Source organism: Loa loa (genome assembly GCF_000183805.2).
Source record: "Loa loa unplaced genomic scaffold supercont3.77, whole genome shotgun sequence".
NCBI classification, from domain to species: domain Eukaryota; kingdom Metazoa; phylum Nematoda; class Chromadorea; order Rhabditida; family Onchocercidae; genus Loa; species Loa loa.
The window spans coordinates 231,243-247,872 of NW_018108257.1; the positions used below are offsets into that span (position 1 = coordinate 231,243).

A 16,630-nucleotide genomic window follows, 5' to 3' on the forward strand; every position below is an offset into this window, starting at 1 on the left:
TATATATATATGTACATGATTAACCGCGCTCCAAATTACACCACAGCGGCAGAAAAACAATTCCTAATGTCATTAGAAATTTAATTGAATTACTGGGAGAAGTAGAAGTGATAAAGGAGAGACCTTAAATATATAAATCTTTTCATAGTTATCAACCTTTCATAAAACTCTTCTTGGTAACATGAGATATCTTTCGTTCTTCTTCCAAAAATGTCAGTACTAATGGTACAAAGATGAATATGAAAATGATGAACACCACAATGAACCAAAGTCCCTGGAACGAATCTTGATAGATTCTACATAAAGCAGGTAGCACTGAGGCCTTCTAACGGATTATGAAAATGCATTAGGGGTACTAACAAATGCCAGTTGCAAGGTTTAAGTTTAAAACGCGACATATACCATGCGACGATTTGCAAGCTATCCGCCACAGAAGCTGTGAACTGATTGGTCTATATTACATAAAAGGACGCCTATCAAAACAATCACCCAAATTCAACTAGCAGAAAAACACGTGAAACATAAAAAATGAACATAATTACCTTGAAAGTAGTGTCAGGAGACCTCGCATCTACGAAATGAACAGTATTATCCGTATTTTCAGTTGATAAACTATCCCGTATTTGAGCAATATATGCATCTGTCTTCTCAAACAATTCCTCGACACTTTTATCAGACAAATTATTGTTATTCAAAAGAGGTCTGCAAAATATCTGATGGAAATAATGAAAGGAATGGATAAAATAGAATAAAGGAATTGTATATGTATATATATGCACATGTATATATACATATATATATATATATATATATATATATATATATATATGTACATAACTATGTCATAGCGTGAAACCCTTTTCAGTGGTACAAAAACCTATTTAGAAAAGCAAATTTTATTAACCTATCATCAGTCAACTCCTCTGCCATCGGTTCTTCACAGTTATCGTTACCTAATAAACTACTTCCGTGTTCCAAATCCAGTTCTTTTTGTAATTTGCTCACTGGGATTTTGATAAATGGCATAGCATAAATATCCTGCTCAGAAACGATGTTGTTGACCCTTTTCAAATCGGATAGCTATAAACGAATTGTTTCAATTCATTTGGTCGATCAATTCAAGAAGAATAAAACATTTCTTCAACACTAATAGATGGAAATGCATACCGAAACGGAATACTGCACGGCAATTCTGTTTAAATTATCACCGGGTCTCAATTTCTTCTCGACAATAATCTGTAATCAAAATAAGCTGCTCATTATAATGCATGGTTGAAAATCAAGGAAACAGAAAATGGAAAAGAAAGGGTCGAAATTAACTTTATTGCCGTTCATTGTCTTATCCCATCCGTTTTTATTTTCCCAGTTGTTCCTATTAGCATTCCTCGAACGTAATTCTACTGTTTCCGTACTAGTGCCTTCAACAGCACGTGGACTTATCATTCCACCTGAAAACAATTAACAACAAAAAAACAGGCAAACTTCTACAGATGGCATCAACAACTTCGAAATTTTCAAAGAACTATTATAGCATCAAGCATTCTTCAAAATTTTAAATTTGACAATCTTCCATCCATAACTAAACAACTACCTCCGAAGTTCAATTTACCCTTTTTCATACGACAGCAAAAGTGAAAAACCTATTGATTTCAACAAACAAGGCATGAATATTTCCAGTATATCAGAATTGATGCTATTTATTTGGATTTAGTCTTATTTCTTCAAACTCCGTCTAAATTCTTCGTTTTGCTAAGACCTCAGAATACTAATCAGTTGACTCTCATGATTCGATAACGAGCTGCACAAATATTTAATCCCACACTGACACTCCGTGGAAAGCCCAGAAAATCGAGTTCTGACTGCAGTAAGAGGACTTTTAACACAACTGAGGGGTCATATTAAATCTTTCACTAGCGGTAAATTTCTTAGAAGTTGAAGTGAGGACAGCTAAAGCTGAAAGAAAGAGGTTATGGCATACTCTTTCGAGTCGTCGGTAAAGTTAAGGTATCGCCAACATCTGACCCGTGACGTGTCCCTGGCAATGCACGCGATGAAATTAGAACTGTGAGTGGGCGGGTCGATTCGTTGTGGGTGTGTGTGTTTAGTGTTCGGTTGAATGCTTTGCGAAGAACCGTTGGTACTGAACCGCACTCAGATGATCATTGGCGTGATTGACTGACTCTCCGAGCTAGTCCGATCGATGAGGCATAGCTAGCAGGAACAGGAGCCTAGAAAGTCCGACTGATATTGGCTTGGGTCAGGAATTAATTGGCCAGTCTCTCTTTTGAAACCATCCCGTACACTGCTATCACTCCTTTCACATCTTCAGTCATATTAAACAGAGTTGTTAATTCTTACTGTCATTGATGTCCATTTATTTCAGGTCAGAGACAAAATTTACATCTTTATCATGATAGCACGACGTTGCATAAAAGTGGCTACGGCGTTTCCACCCAACGTAGCTAAAGCCAGTACAAATGGCGTGCGTCGAGTTACACTAATTCCAGGTATTCCATTATGTTTTCTTTTTTCTTTGGGAGTCATTTTCCGCTTTCCACTGATTTTTGATACTGAGAAAAAATAGTTTTTATACAACATGAATTTAAGCTAAATAACTTTGCCTATCTTATATACCTGTCTTGTGTTATTATTTCGTTACGTTAGTTTTTCTTCAACTGACTGGAAATGTAAATTAAATTGCAAATTAATTACCGTTGCACGCAAGTGTTTCTCAATAGTTCGTAACCATTGGTATTGAAGTTATTAGCTGAAATTGTGGGTATTTTGTGTGAAAGGTTTTAGGAGATGGTGTCGGACCGGAAATTTCATCTTCAGTGCAAAAAGTATTCGAAGCAGCAAAAGCACCAATCGAGTGGGATCCTGTAGATGTTACGCCTGTCAGAGGAGATGACGGAATTTTCCAAATACCCCCGAAGTTCATTTTGCTCTTGTCTTTACCCTGTTGGACAAATTTCCCTTTTTAAATTCAGAACGAAATTCTTGTTGGGCAAAGTGATAAATGGGATGTTTACAGTTTTATTTCAGATGTATCGAACTAATGAGGGTAAACAAAGTTGGCTTGAAAGGTCCCCTAGCAACACCAATTGGCAAAGGGCATCGTTCACTTAATCTTGCTGTCAGGAAGTGAGTTGTTTGAGGAGATGAATTTGCTTTGGACGAATCAGGTAGACATTATAAGAAAGAATTATGGTAATGATAAATTGCAGAGAATTCAATCTCTATGCAAATGTGCGGCCGTGCAGATCCTTACCAGGTCATAAAACACTTTATGATGATGTCGACATTGTAACAATTAGGGAAAATACTGAGGGCGAATATTCTGGAATCGAGCACGAGGTGTTATATTTTGTATTGTTGAATTAAATTTCTCCTCATTTGGTTATATTTCGCTTTTTTGTCCTTACCTTTTTTTTACCGGAAACTTTGACTGCTGAAATGATGTTTACTTTACAAGTTGTGGACGAATTGAACATGCATTTGCAGACCAAATCTTCAATAAGTAAAACCATTAATTTTGTACAAGTTTTTTTCTTCATAACTTTTCAATTTAAATGCTCAAAATTTGAGCTTGTGTTCGTCATTGCAGACGATATATTTGCGGTATGAAGGGTTTTATTTTGCTTGTTATATGGTTTTCCACATTAATCACTTTGACTTCGTTAAATTGTCAAGCTGAAAGTTATGTCAAATCGATTTAAGTATTTCAGATCGTGAATGGTGTTGTCCAGAGCATTAAATTGATAACAGAAAATGCGTCAAGACGCATCGCTAAATATGCATTTGAATATGCACGAGTAAGTGGTCGAAAAATGTTAACTGCTGTTCATAAAGCAAATATAATGCGCATGTCAGATGGTCTGTTTCTGAATATGTGTCGTGAACAAGCCGCAAACTACTCCGACATAAAGTTCAATGAGGCATATTTGGACACCGTTTGTTTGAATGTGGGTTGCTTGTCTCCTTTTTCAGTTGCCTTTTTTTTGCAGCATTTTCCATCTCTTATTTGTATGAATTCTGGATGGTAGAAATTTTTGGTACTCTATATTTTAGATGGTTCAAGATCCAAGTCAGTATGATGTCTTAGTAATGCCAAATCTGTATGGTGATATATTATCTGACTTGTGCGCAGGTTTGATTGGAGGTCTTGGCGTAACTCCCTCAGGAAATATTGGTGAGGATGCAGCCATTTTTGAATCTGTCCACGGTACTGCGCCAGATATTGCTGGACAGGTAAAATGACATTTTAAATTATCATGAATAACATGTAAATGCGAACGTCTTTGTAAAAGTCATGTTTTTTGAATATTTATCAAGTATTGCAGAACAAAGCAAACCCTACGGCATTACTTCTTTCGGCCGTGATGATGCTGCGTTATCTGGAATTACCATCATATGCAGATAAGATAGAAAAAGTGAGTTCATTATCAATTCTGTTCTTACTTATTTTGATTGGGGGTAACTTTAACAACACAATTACAAATGGCCTTTCTTTAACAATAAATTGTTTGATATATTGCTCTACTTTTAATGATAGTTAACTATAATTCCTAAGGTTATGGAATCCCTGAAAATTACTTATTGCTCCAGGCCTGCTTTGATGCGATTAAAGAAGGCAATGAGAAGACTGGTGATTTGGGTGGACGTGGCACATGTTCTTCGTTTACCGATGATATCTGCAGACGTATACGAGATTTGGATTAATTTTATAATGTTCTCAATTCATGAATTGAGTTTTGGAAAAAATTTTTCCTTAGTAAGAGTGTGGTTTTCAATATCTAGAATGCAGGATTTTTGTAATTTGTCAAAGCCGTCAAATATGGTGTTGTTTAAAAAGTGTTCCTGTTTTTCTTTTGGTTTTTCCCGTAAGTTCCTTTTTGGTCACACAAATCTTGTTGAAAAAGATTCTTAGCTGATGAATTCACCTCAACAGATTGTGTTCATAATTTATTCATTTAAAACAGGCTATATTTCCACTAATAAATTATTTATTAAAAGTTGTTGTTGTAATTTAAAAACTTTGCAATGTAGATTTCGTTGATTTCGTTAAAGTCTATTATTTTATTTTGTTATATCAGCTTCACATCTTAGCAATGTTTCAAATGAACAGTTTGTTGCAGTAACTAGTAACAGATCCTGGGTGCACTCCACTTCCTAGTATGTGATTTTTGCATAGTTGTATTAATCGCTATTGTGCTGGGATTGAATTTTAGGACTTTCATCTTTAATTCTACGTTTTCTTTAGCAGGTCTTAGCAATTATCGTTCCCGGAAAAACGAAAATTTGAATTAAAAGGTAATTACTCTATCACTAGATACTATCCGAAACAGTGAAGCGTATTTGCTAATCATTGTTGTTAGTAATCACTTTGTCGTCATTCTCAGAGAACAGTTTATTTCTTATCCAATCAGTATTAACGAACATTTCGTAAGTACTGCTAACAGACTTTTGGGAAGGACATCAGAAGAGGATGTTTCCTTTTTAGGATTTCATTTGCAGTTTTTGGGCTTAATTTGGCATGTTCTGAGTTTTTCAATTTTTCCGACATCTTGTTTATCGGTTTGTGAGCCTTTGCTGTTGTAGATTATCTAGTAGATGCCGTTAATAATTCCTTTTGTATTCAGCAAAAGTTTTAAAATTCTACTCTTGAAGGTCCTAATCTTAAATTCGTTTTGTTTCTCTTCGACCCAAAATAGTGAATATGTGTTTCCAATTTCTCATAGCTTTTGAATTTTGATAGCTCATAAATGTATGTGAACATAAAATCACCTAACCTTCAAGTTGAGATTTACATTTCTATATTTATAAAAGAAAAGGAAGGGTCATTCCTTTGAGGGTAATCCTTTCCAAGCGAGAAGCAGAAAGGTTGAGAGAAGCGCTGCCACATAGGTAACAAACATATCAATTCTCATTTTGGTAACTCATCTGTTTATTGTGATTACTCTCGATTACTCTCTGATTACCCTCGTTACTCTCGACATGATTACGATTTGTTGTCCGTTTTTCTCATAAAACTGCATAACATGCGCATATTAGAGGTTTCTATGGTATTTTTCATGATAAGAAGTTGGGTTCGACTGAATACTTCGTGTGTTCGATACAATTTTATTCTGATTTTAACTTGAAGAACAGCAGTGAAATCACTGCTGATATAATACTTTGTTGGATATTTGCTATCATCGGGGTATTCATTGCTTTCGGAGTTGCATATTTTTAGAGTGAATAATTTTCTATGTGTTTATCTGAGAAATGATGATGCTGTAGTTTGGGTAGGGGACGAAGAGCGAACTTGAATGAATTCCCATCATTTATTGTGTTTGTCATCTTCGTGATCTTCAAAAAGTAGCTGTTGTAAAGAATTAAAAAAGATTTTTAGGTAATGGGACACAACGTCTCACTAATTTGCTCAGAGTCCCTTTTACAACCATTTGTTTTCCAGAATTGTTTCTGTTAAGTGTTTTGGTTCCTCCTCAGGTACGCTCGAATGTTCGAAAAGTCTATGGTAATTAACCCAATTAAATTCATGGTGCTTAATTCGCAGTCGCTGTTATCACTTTCCTCAGGTTACAATGTACATCGAGGATTATTTTTAAACTGTCGATAATTGCATTATAACAAATATAATTAGCATGCTGCGTTGGATGGAAGCCAGCTCTCTGAAAGCAGTCTTGAAACCGATATTTTGACAGCTGGCTCTTGTTCTTGGTTTAGTTTAGTCTTTTTTGTATGAAATAAGGAAGAGTTTGTGGTAACCTCAGGGAAATTCGATTCTCGTAAATATGATGTCCGTGAAACTCCAAGGACATTTTGAAAAACTACAAGGATATCTTTTTATTATAGCCACTAACTACTCAGTGCATTTTGAAGTGGTACGGAATTTGATCAGTGGATTACTGCTTTTCTGTACGGTCCCGTGCATACTTTGGCAGTGATATTTCGTTTTTCAACAGCAGTTCATCCGCGGTCATACACACATTTGGACAGTGATAGAGAAGGGCTTAGCTTATTGATTACTACTCAACTCTAAGGAGCTTCGTTGCCCTTTGTAAATGCCTTTGGCCTGTCTGCTATGATTTTAGTCATACTTTACATATGCCTCGTCTTGTCAAATTCAGTTTGTTGTTCTGTGTATGTTTAGACGAGACAATTTTACCTTTAGCATAATGGGAATCTTATTAAAAGACTGGAAATGTGTCTGTCAGAATAAATAACTTTTGTCTTCACAACTTTACATTAAGACAGTTTTAAGGGGATGAAATAAGGCTTAAATCGATGTTTTGATCCCATGAAGATGGGTGAAATTTACTGATGGTTGAACTAATCATAGCAAAATGTACATTTAGGGAAAATAATTATAAGGTAGATTATGCAAAACTCATCAGAAGAACATAAAAAATCAGAATTATATCTGAGTGTTTATTTCACATTTTTTTTCTTTTTTTTTCATCTCTGAATATTTATCTGACATCCCTGAACCAGAGGGAATACTGCAAGGGAATCTAACTCAGCTTTCATTTTATGTCATATATCTTCCTTGATTCTTCGTATTCTCTGATAGTATCTTTGACTTGGGTTTACTTGTTTATGAAAAAGTGGGTGAATTTAGCAAATTAAACTCAGAAATTGAAAAAACTCAGAAAAATCTTACTATCGAGATAACTGGGTCGTGTCACAGTATGGAACTTTAATAATCAGCTTTTTTCTGTGACTTATTCGGCACATTTATTAGTTTCTCTTTCGATATATGACGCAGCTTTCGTTAACACAAAAATTCTCTTCTCAACTTTATTTCAAAAACCAATTAGAAGAATATCCCGTGATGCAAGCAGGCCATCAATTTCTATTCCTGTTACCTGTATTCACAGTTGCAGAGAGTGAAATGGATGAACCTGGTGTCTGTTGCGCTTGAATTAGCCAGAGGCTGGCAATACTTGGAAACATTAATTACCTCCCTAATTCATTCTTTCCATTTCATGTATCTTCTGAAATCCTCGCTATAATATGAGAATGGCTGATGTCAACAACTGGATAACCGCATGGAATTATTATGCAGTATGACGTGCAAAATTTTGCCAAGTTCTCTTAGAGAAGTGCTGCTACAACGTGTTGCAGATCGACCAACTGAAATTATGTTGCAGGTCGACCAACTGAAATTACGCTTTTCCATTGTTTTTACGCACATATTAATCGTATATACCGTATCATTTGCGATGACAGTTATTTATAAGGCATATCATCCAATGGGAGTGATCATTACATGGTAACTAACCACTGGAGAGACTTTTTGTGCTTATGGCAAGATTATACACTTATCACGAATTTAGACATAGAACTAACTTCCATTCTGAGCTAATATACAAATAAAGAAGCATACAACTATGAGAGGTAAGGGAAAATGCAGAGAAAGTATAGGCCTTATTCAGGTCATTTCTTTACCATCCCTATTTATCTGTCGAAAATTACTTCAGAAGCTACTATTGCAGCCGCACTTATCACTAGGATACTTCAACTTTAATCTTCCATTGATACCACAATAGTACGCTAAGTGTAGTCTGATTTCCAAATGAGCATTATCAATGTTTTAATATTAAATGTTTATTCAACGCATTCGGTGGACAAGAAATTGGTGGAAATTAGTGATGGTTTTATGGTGTGTTGCTAGAAATGAAATTTTCATTTTTTACCGGCCATGAACTAAGTACATATTTACGACCCATATCATGAAGAGTATCGGACGTAAATATGTACTTCTTCATTCAGTATTTCAAAAATCCTATGTCCTCACCAAACAGCCAGAGTTCATATTGTAGCAAGTTTATGTCTTGTCACATTTCCACTGTAGAAATTCTAATTTCAAAAGTACTTGTCAGGCTAAGCTCTTACTAAGTTTCGTGATAACAAAAAAAATGAGTAGAAGTGTAAGATTTGTTAATATTAGTAACGTTTGATGACAAATACGAGTAATTGTCATAGGCGCAAGATTTAAAGAAGGTTGTATAAAGGAATCCTTTTATAATTAAAAATTACTATATTCCTGACAAATCATTTAGGAGGAATATGAAACTGAATTGTGATGCTTATCGTACGAATAGTGCTTACCACATATTTCACACTGATAGTCTTATTGCATCAGTGATAATGCTCATCTTTATTTCATTTTTTTTCTCAGTTTCAGTTATTTTAATTCCCTACAAACGGTGTTTTTATTTGTGTTATCAGCATCGAAATATGTTAGATCGTTGAGATATTATGTAACAAATGAATTTCATTAACGGGAGTGTTTAGTTAACTTTTTCATTCATTTCCACGAATTCTCTATGATCTGTAGACTGTCGGTTCGTGTGCCTGAAATTAGCGACAATCCGTAACCAGTATGTCTTTCTCTGGTTTGAAGAAACAACTAAACAAAGCGAATCAGGTACGTTTTTTATTGATAAATATGCAACTGGTAATGCTTTCAGTTCATTTTGTGAAGAATGATGTGATTCATATCCTTGCGGCACTTTATTTTTTAGTACATAATCGAATGTACTCTACTGCAATTGTTTTTTTTCTTTTCTTGTCTACGACTTCCAGCCGTTCACTGTTTAGCATGAGATCAGTAAAGAGGGTGCATTCAGTCGAACTTCGGTGATCCCTAATATGCATAACATATGGCTGCACTATAATTTTTTAAATTCATAGTGTTCTATTTTTTCAAAAACTTAAATTTAAGCTGTTATTTGGTGTCAATTTAGATGACGCAATATGACAAACATTTTGCAGTCTACAAAAAAAGAAAATTTTTATTTCCCTTGTTTTTGTCATTATGGGCTACTAAACATTTGTATGTTTGTTGGATAAGCATATAAAATTTAACACATAATGATAGTAACTGCTAGGAATTTCCCCATTTACAGTGTAAGAATATGAAGTTCTATTATTATATGTATGGTGTTATATGTAAGGTTTAGTACAAATTTCATATTCTGATATTAATAAATGATACTAAACATTTGTTTCTTGTTTATGTAGTATCTCAGCGAGACGATGGGTGCTGCCGAAGCGACGAAGCTGGATGAACAATACAATGAAATGGAACGGGTTTGCTATATACTGTGGTTTGCGTAGTTACTTTCTACTTTTATCGATACTCTGTGCTTTCCATATCCTATTGAGTTGATTAAATAATGGTACTAACGGACGTTATTTTAGCAGCAAAATCATACTTTGAATTTGGACCTTTTGTCATAATAATAATAATTTATTTATTGTCAATTGTAAACATGTTTGAACACTTATTATCTTTTTTTAAGAAAGTAGATCTGACGTACGAACTAATCAGTGCGTTAATTGCTGGAACTCACGAATTATTGCAGCCCAATCCAGGTAAGGGGAAAAGAGTTTTGGTAATCCATAACTTTCCACTCGTTACTGAACGTTATTTTTATCCTCCCTAAAATCGTGATTTCATTTTTTCATTAAAAAATTTGTTATTAGCAACTCGAGCGAAAATGGCCACGATGGGAGCTTTGTCTAAAGTGCGCGGAACATCGAAAGCCCAACCATATCCACAAACCGAAGGCCTCCTAGCAGATACCATGCAAAAATATGGAACAGCCTTAGGTGCAGATTCGGATCTTGGAAAAGGTTTGAATTGAGTTCATTCACATTTTATTGGATTTTGTTATTTTTTGCTAGCTTTGATTTTTGCTTTAATATTCATGTTTCAGCTTTGATCGATGCTTCGGAAGCTTACCGTCAATTAGCTGATATTAAATATCAAATGGAGGATAGTGTGAAACATAATTTTTTGGATCCACTGGCTCATTTGCAACAAACTGATTTAAAAGAAGTTAATGTTCGTTTTTGGAATGTTTTTTTATTATAATTTGAAATGCAGTTTGCAGTTACTCGTTTCTTATCAGATTATTGTTCCAGTATCACCGAACAAAACTTAAGGGTCGACGTCTGGATTACGATTGCAAGAAGCGAAAACAAACACGGGGTTAATTATTTAATTATTTACTTTGCGCAAGGGTTTGCTTTGTTCTGCAATAGTTGAAAAGTTTTCAAAAAACATGACTTTTACAAAGATGTTCGCATTTACTATTATTCATGATAATATTTTTTTGTGGTGTGAGATCAAGCAGTACTGGAGCATAAGGTAACATATGTTTCATAGATTCAAGCAAAGTAAAAATGCATTGGAAAAAAATGAAGGAAGCTGGTAACTGGTAAAGATTAAATAGTGTTGAACTACCTGGTATCAAGTAGTCCAAGGTCTTTCCTAACAATACAGCTTTACCTAATATCCACTCATCACTAATAAATACATTGTACCTGCAAAAACGAACGATCACACATATATTCTATCGCTTCATGCTGTTAACTGTTGTAAAAGATTTTTGAGAAGTTAATTTAATAATTTAATACAGTTGTCGATCAACTAAGAGCTTTTATTATCCAGATGAGGAATTGATTCAAGCAGAGGACAAATTGGAAGAGTCAAAGCAGTTAGCAGAACAAGCTATGTATAATCTATTAAGCAATGATGTATGTGATATCATTTTCAGTTAAATTTATTTTTTGTGGAATTTGATCTCTTAACATTGTAAAGGAAGCAAAAGTCTATCGTGGTTATGTTCATTCTAGTCTGTTGATCAAATTCGATGCATAGTGAGATTTAGGTTGAACAGGTGACTCAGCTCTGCGCTTTGGTCGATGCGCAGTTGGATTTTCATCGACAAACTACGCAAGTGTTAGAACATTTGAAGACACAGCTGAATGAACGGTATTTCTTCACAGTCATCACTTTGGCGTAGACATTATGTTGAATAAGCCATTTCAATCATGATTTTATTGAATGAATAATACAACACAAATTTTAGAGTTATAGAAGCAAGCACTCGACTGCGTGTGGAGCATGTCATCAAGCCTGTTTTAGCAGACAGAGTACCTAATTCTCGGTAGGTTTTGTTCAAAATATTTTACAGTTGGGGCAGGACATTTTAAACTTATTGAAAGTCATCAGCAGACGAATCTAAGAAAAATAATATTGCATCGACTGTAAAATACTTTTCGCTTCATAGATTTTCAAATTAGAAAACTTTCCTGGAATGAACTTTTCCATCAACTTCTGTAAACGGATGTTTTAAAAGGATGACAAAATTGCACTGCAGATCTCCAGTACATATAGAAAATTCGACTTCAGTCAGCACCGCCATTTTTCAATCACCTTCAGTAGCATCCTCCATGTTTCCACAAAAACAGACAGCAGAGAGTGGTGATTGGAGTTTGAGTGCGAAAACCCACAACTCAGCGATCAACTTTGGTGACACGAGTACATCACCTTCTGCTTTACCTGTTAAACCGTCTTGTCGAGCCTTATATGATTTCGAGGCACAAAATGAAGCTGAGCTGGATTTCAAAGAAGGTGACATTATTAATTTGATCTCACAAATTGATGAGAATTGGTACGAAGGTTCACTGCTAGGAAGAACCGGTTACTTCCCTATATCTTACGTTCACGTACTTGTACCACTATAATTTCTTTTCATGCTTTTCATGTCACTAATTTCAATTTAATTCCACTTAAAACGAGATTTCATATCTGAATTCTATCCCGAAATTTGAGAAGTTTCTAGAGATGTAGAAGTGTCGTTATCACATCGTTTCGAGATTTCCAATATGCCATGTTGCAGTATAGATTCAAAAAAAATCTTAAGAAATTGATCAGTTCTATCGGTTTAAAAATACCGAATTGCCATAAGTTGTCACCAGTATGGTAAATTGAGGTTTTTGTAATGTTTATAATACAGGGAGAGTAACAGGGAATTTTATAACTAGCTTAAGAGTTGATCAATTCTAGTTACATAAAGCCAATTGTTGCACAATATCATGTCGATATCAGTTAAAGTAATTCATACTACTTTACCGAGTGTAATTTGATGCCTTTGACGATTTTCACTTTTACGCCTTTTCAAATATTGTTCACATCCGTCTTACTCCACTTCATTGGCGTCAATTACATGCGAGGTCCTTTGCAGACATTTTGCTTTCTTTGGAAATACTGAACAGTGGTATTACCTGTACCTGGTATTTTAACACTCATATTTATTTATTTGCATATTAGTCATTGGATGTAGTTCTGTAACCTCTTTGTATTCCCAACATTTACTGGCACCTTTTCTAGGTCAGAATAATGAAAACCAGCAGTTCTTTTTCAGTTTTGAAATCAAACGGTCGTTTTCCTTTATTGATTGCTTTATTTCGAATTTGGATGTTATACCCAGATTTTTTGTTAGAACTCATACTTAGAAAAGAAAAAAACTATCTTCAAATATTTATGAATTTTTATTGGGTGTTTAGTTACACTGAAGAATATGCTATTCCGTAATATCCTAGTTTTTTTCGTCTGTTAGAAAGAGGTTCCATGTTCGGAGCTTCTTTGGAAGAGTTGAGTCAAAAGTAGACATGCATACAATTTTTTGCTAAAGAGTTCCGCATAAAAATTTTGCTCTTTTTAATAACCGTTCATTATCTTTTTACTCAAGACATTTCATGTCCGTAACGGATCATTTTCTTTCTCATCAAAGACTGAATTGCTGCAGTTTCATTTTTTTGATTCCTTAGGGATATGAATGGAGTGACTTTAATGAGTAAACACACTGAAACGAATACAGATTTACCACATTTACGGAGCCATAATTGTTTCCGAAATCCCAACATCAAAGCTGCTCCAGTGATATATATTTGGGTGAATATCCTCATCTAGCTTTCTTCAGTGCTTTTTATCACAGAAGAAAGTTGAGGGATTAGAAAGATACCGAATATCACACAAGAAAGTTGAGGAATTAGAAAGATTCAAAGGGACCAGTTCTGTACTAGTTTGTTTCTGAAAGTCGGGTTTAAATCATACTCAAATAATGAAATGAATGATAAATACATACGCAGTGTATTAGTCGTTTTATAACATGGAACAGACTTAAAGGTTGGAAGATTGTGACGAAACAGTTTCTATCTCCACTAATTAGTTGAATTCAGCATCTGTCGATGTTTCCTTCTAAGAACTTCTTGTTGCTGTCCAAGGATTCTCAAAAAATGTTGCAACAATGGTTTGAAATCCACCTTTGCGTTCAACTGACTCTCTTTCTCTTCCCTCAAGTAGAAGGGTTTAAACGATGAATCGCCGAGAATTGTTAAAAACCCCTCACTTAAAAAAAACTTAATTTTTGGAGCAATTAGAGCAAACTTTACTGAAAACTCCATATTACTGTTGAAACCTCCTTAAGCATTCAGCTCTTGCTTTTTAATGGGTTTATGCTAGTAATTTTGCTAAATGCTAGTAGTGAACAAAACAGTTATACTTACTCGTGGACAATAACAGATGGAATACACTGTATCCGCTTATGTAATGTATTGAAAGCATCGGTTTGAGGCAATATCATTAGGAGAGCCGAAAGAACAGCTGTGAGAGGTCGCTGGTGTTTGGCATCCAATAAATCAAGTCGTACATCTAAAGCATTTTTGGGTGTTGGTTCTAACTTCAAGCAAAATTTAATGCCAAATTTGAAGTTAACCAGTAAAGCTACTCAACCAGCTTAGAACTCTAATAACATAGAAACTGCGAGTCCGGAACATACATGAAAGTATAGGGCTTTCAATAAGCTGCACAAGTCGGTCGATTTCAATTAATACATCAACTGTAACATCGACCTTCCACAGATGCCGCGCCAATACGCTTGCATGCTCGTAGTTTTGCGACAATACACACAAAGCAAGCAGTGCGATAGGTTGGAAGGCCCAGGTACGATACAAAGATTCGAAGAGATTCACAGAATCCTTAAAACTTTGAATTATTGCTCTCCTGGAAAAGTATATATTTAAATGATTGATGGTCATGTGGCAAAAATTGATTATGCGTAATTAGAGATGCAGGGAAGAAACTTACTTCAGATTCCAGCGTCCTTAATTGATTCCTTAACTCGAACAGTTCACTGGAAGTGAGCAATATCCCATTCAGTAAAGCAACCATTTGAGATACAAATTCTGTATCACTATCTTTTAATAAAAGAACCGACAAGCAGCGATAAATGGATCCGGAACCGAGCAGAATACACAACTGCCTAAAAAAATATTCACGAAACTGTTGAAGCAACATCCTATGAAATTTCTATTTTCAAAATGGAAATATTCCAAAAAGTTCCAGGGTACCTGACGATCAAGACACCTCTATCATTGAGCAAGGCCGTATCACTTCGAAACATTGCTAATAAGCTTGACGTGAATTTCACTAAATATGGTGATATGCCCGAAAGCTAAAACATTAACATCTTTACAAAAATGTAAAGAGAAAAGGAAAAAGGCATCTTCCCTCTTATGATTTTTTTCGGTAGTCACTTCTAGTTCAACTAGAAGAGATAAAAAGACAAAAACAAGTCAGTGATAAAACCTAAATGTAAAAGACCTGCTTCAAGGTATGTTCATCAAGATTAAGCTCCTGCAGCTCAACACCACTAGTATTTTTGCCTTCACATATGTCGGAAAGTAACTGCAAATCCAGCAATAACACATCATCGCATGTATCGGATAGTAATGAAAGCAATACTGGGAATACACGATCCATGTACGAAAATAACTGCAAACAAATTCCCTTCAAGTCAAAAACAAGAGGGAATTTTTTTTTTCTTTTTACTAAAAGAAATAACATAAAGATTCATGAACTGTCACTGATTTCTCTTAACTAAAATGACTAGTACAGGTCCCAAACCCCAAATGATTAATTAGTGTACTAGCAAAACAAGCTATCCAAATAAGTTCATTTGTGAATAAATAATACGGTCTCAGACACTTCAAATGCATGAATAACATCTAGGAACCGTAAATTACTATTAGAAAACTAAAAAATTTTCGAAGGTAAGTCAAAACAAAATCCACAAGTATTTTGAAAGACCTTTTCAACCATACATATCGCACTTAATAAAATCAAAACAGAGAACATTCCTCCACAAAATATATTCATAACGGTGAAAAAGAAAGTTACTTTTGCAGGTGCGGTAATGTGCATTCTACTGATCCAATTTAAGACAGCCATCCTTGTATCGCGAAATTCATGTTTGATATGCTTTAAAAGTACTTTAATAACGGCATCGTATTCGATATTGGCATTCTCCGACAACAATTCCATTAAATGAGTGTTGATCTCTTTAGCTGAAAAAAAAAAAATACGCGACTCATAACATTCAACGAATTTTATATTTTGAAGAAGACCAAGAAGCAACTTTTTCATTGCTATTCATTTCACAACATGCAAAACGAAATCTCTGAAATGAGGCGCTTAATTATATCAGCATCCCTCTGTTAAAAAAACCATTTACTTCGAATTTGAGCTTCATTCAGTTTAGCGCAAACACTAAGCTGTCCACTGAATATCCTGTGTGTGAATGAATAAGAGAATATAAACTCTTCAATACTAACTACACCGTATCCAAATGTTCGATATGGAAATTAGCACTAGCAATAAAGCACTGCTATTAGGATGTCGAATAACATATATGTTTATTACTGAAAGTATACATATATTCTAAAAGTCCCGTTATTGTTTATATGTAAAACAATACAAACCTTTAAG

General features: G+C 34.7%; 4 protein-coding genes across 4 annotated transcripts; 2 read left to right on the forward strand and 2 right to left on the reverse strand.

Annotated features, from left to right (window-relative positions):
• Positions 1-23: 23 nt before the first annotated feature.
• Positions 24-1,454, reverse strand: LOAG_06770 (LysM domain-containing protein). Its single transcript, XM_003142306.2, has 5 exons — positions 1,321-1,454; positions 1,168-1,236; positions 905-1,080; positions 543-702; positions 24-274 (listed from the first exon to the last, which is right to left on the reverse strand). The coding sequence occupies exons 1-5, from the start codon at positions 1,441-1,443 to the stop codon at positions 152-154; spliced, it is 651 nt and encodes a 216-aa protein (XP_003142354.1). The 5' UTR covers positions 1,444-1,454; the 3' UTR covers positions 24-151.
• Positions 1,455-2,377: 923 nt separating this feature from the next.
• On the forward strand, positions 2,378-4,984 carry LOAG_06771 (isocitrate dehydrogenase subunit alpha). The gene is made up of 8 exons (XM_003142307.2): positions 2,378-2,507; positions 2,803-2,935; positions 3,046-3,144; positions 3,228-3,357; positions 3,729-3,965; positions 4,072-4,251; positions 4,344-4,433; positions 4,609-4,984. Exons 1-8 carry the CDS (start codon positions 2,411-2,413, stop codon positions 4,720-4,722), a joined length of 1,080 nt encoding a protein of 359 aa, XP_003142355.1. The 5' UTR covers positions 2,378-2,410; the 3' UTR covers positions 4,723-4,984.
• Positions 4,985-9,248: 4,264 nt separating this feature from the next.
• LOAG_06772 (BAR domain-containing protein) lies at positions 9,249-12,633 on the forward strand. The gene is made up of 10 exons (XM_003142308.2): positions 9,249-9,436; positions 10,033-10,101; positions 10,314-10,386; positions 10,498-10,647; positions 10,731-10,858; positions 10,939-11,005; positions 11,468-11,553; positions 11,688-11,791; positions 11,889-11,966; positions 12,180-12,633. Exons 1-10 carry the CDS (start codon positions 9,392-9,394, stop codon positions 12,544-12,546), a joined length of 1,167 nt encoding a protein of 388 aa, XP_003142356.1. The 5' UTR covers positions 9,249-9,391; the 3' UTR covers positions 12,547-12,633.
• Positions 12,634-13,631: 998 nt separating this feature from the next.
• LOAG_06773 (hypothetical protein) lies at positions 13,632-16,215 on the reverse strand. The gene is made up of 7 exons (XM_003142309.2): positions 16,043-16,215; positions 15,467-15,637; positions 15,214-15,317; positions 14,951-15,125; positions 14,643-14,841; positions 14,371-14,515; positions 13,632-14,158 (listed from the first exon to the last, which is right to left on the reverse strand). The coding sequence occupies exons 1-7, from the start codon at positions 16,184-16,186 to the stop codon at positions 14,026-14,028; spliced, it is 1,071 nt and encodes a 356-aa protein (XP_003142357.1). The 5' UTR covers positions 16,187-16,215; the 3' UTR covers positions 13,632-14,025.
• Positions 16,216-16,630: the final 415 nt, after the last annotated feature.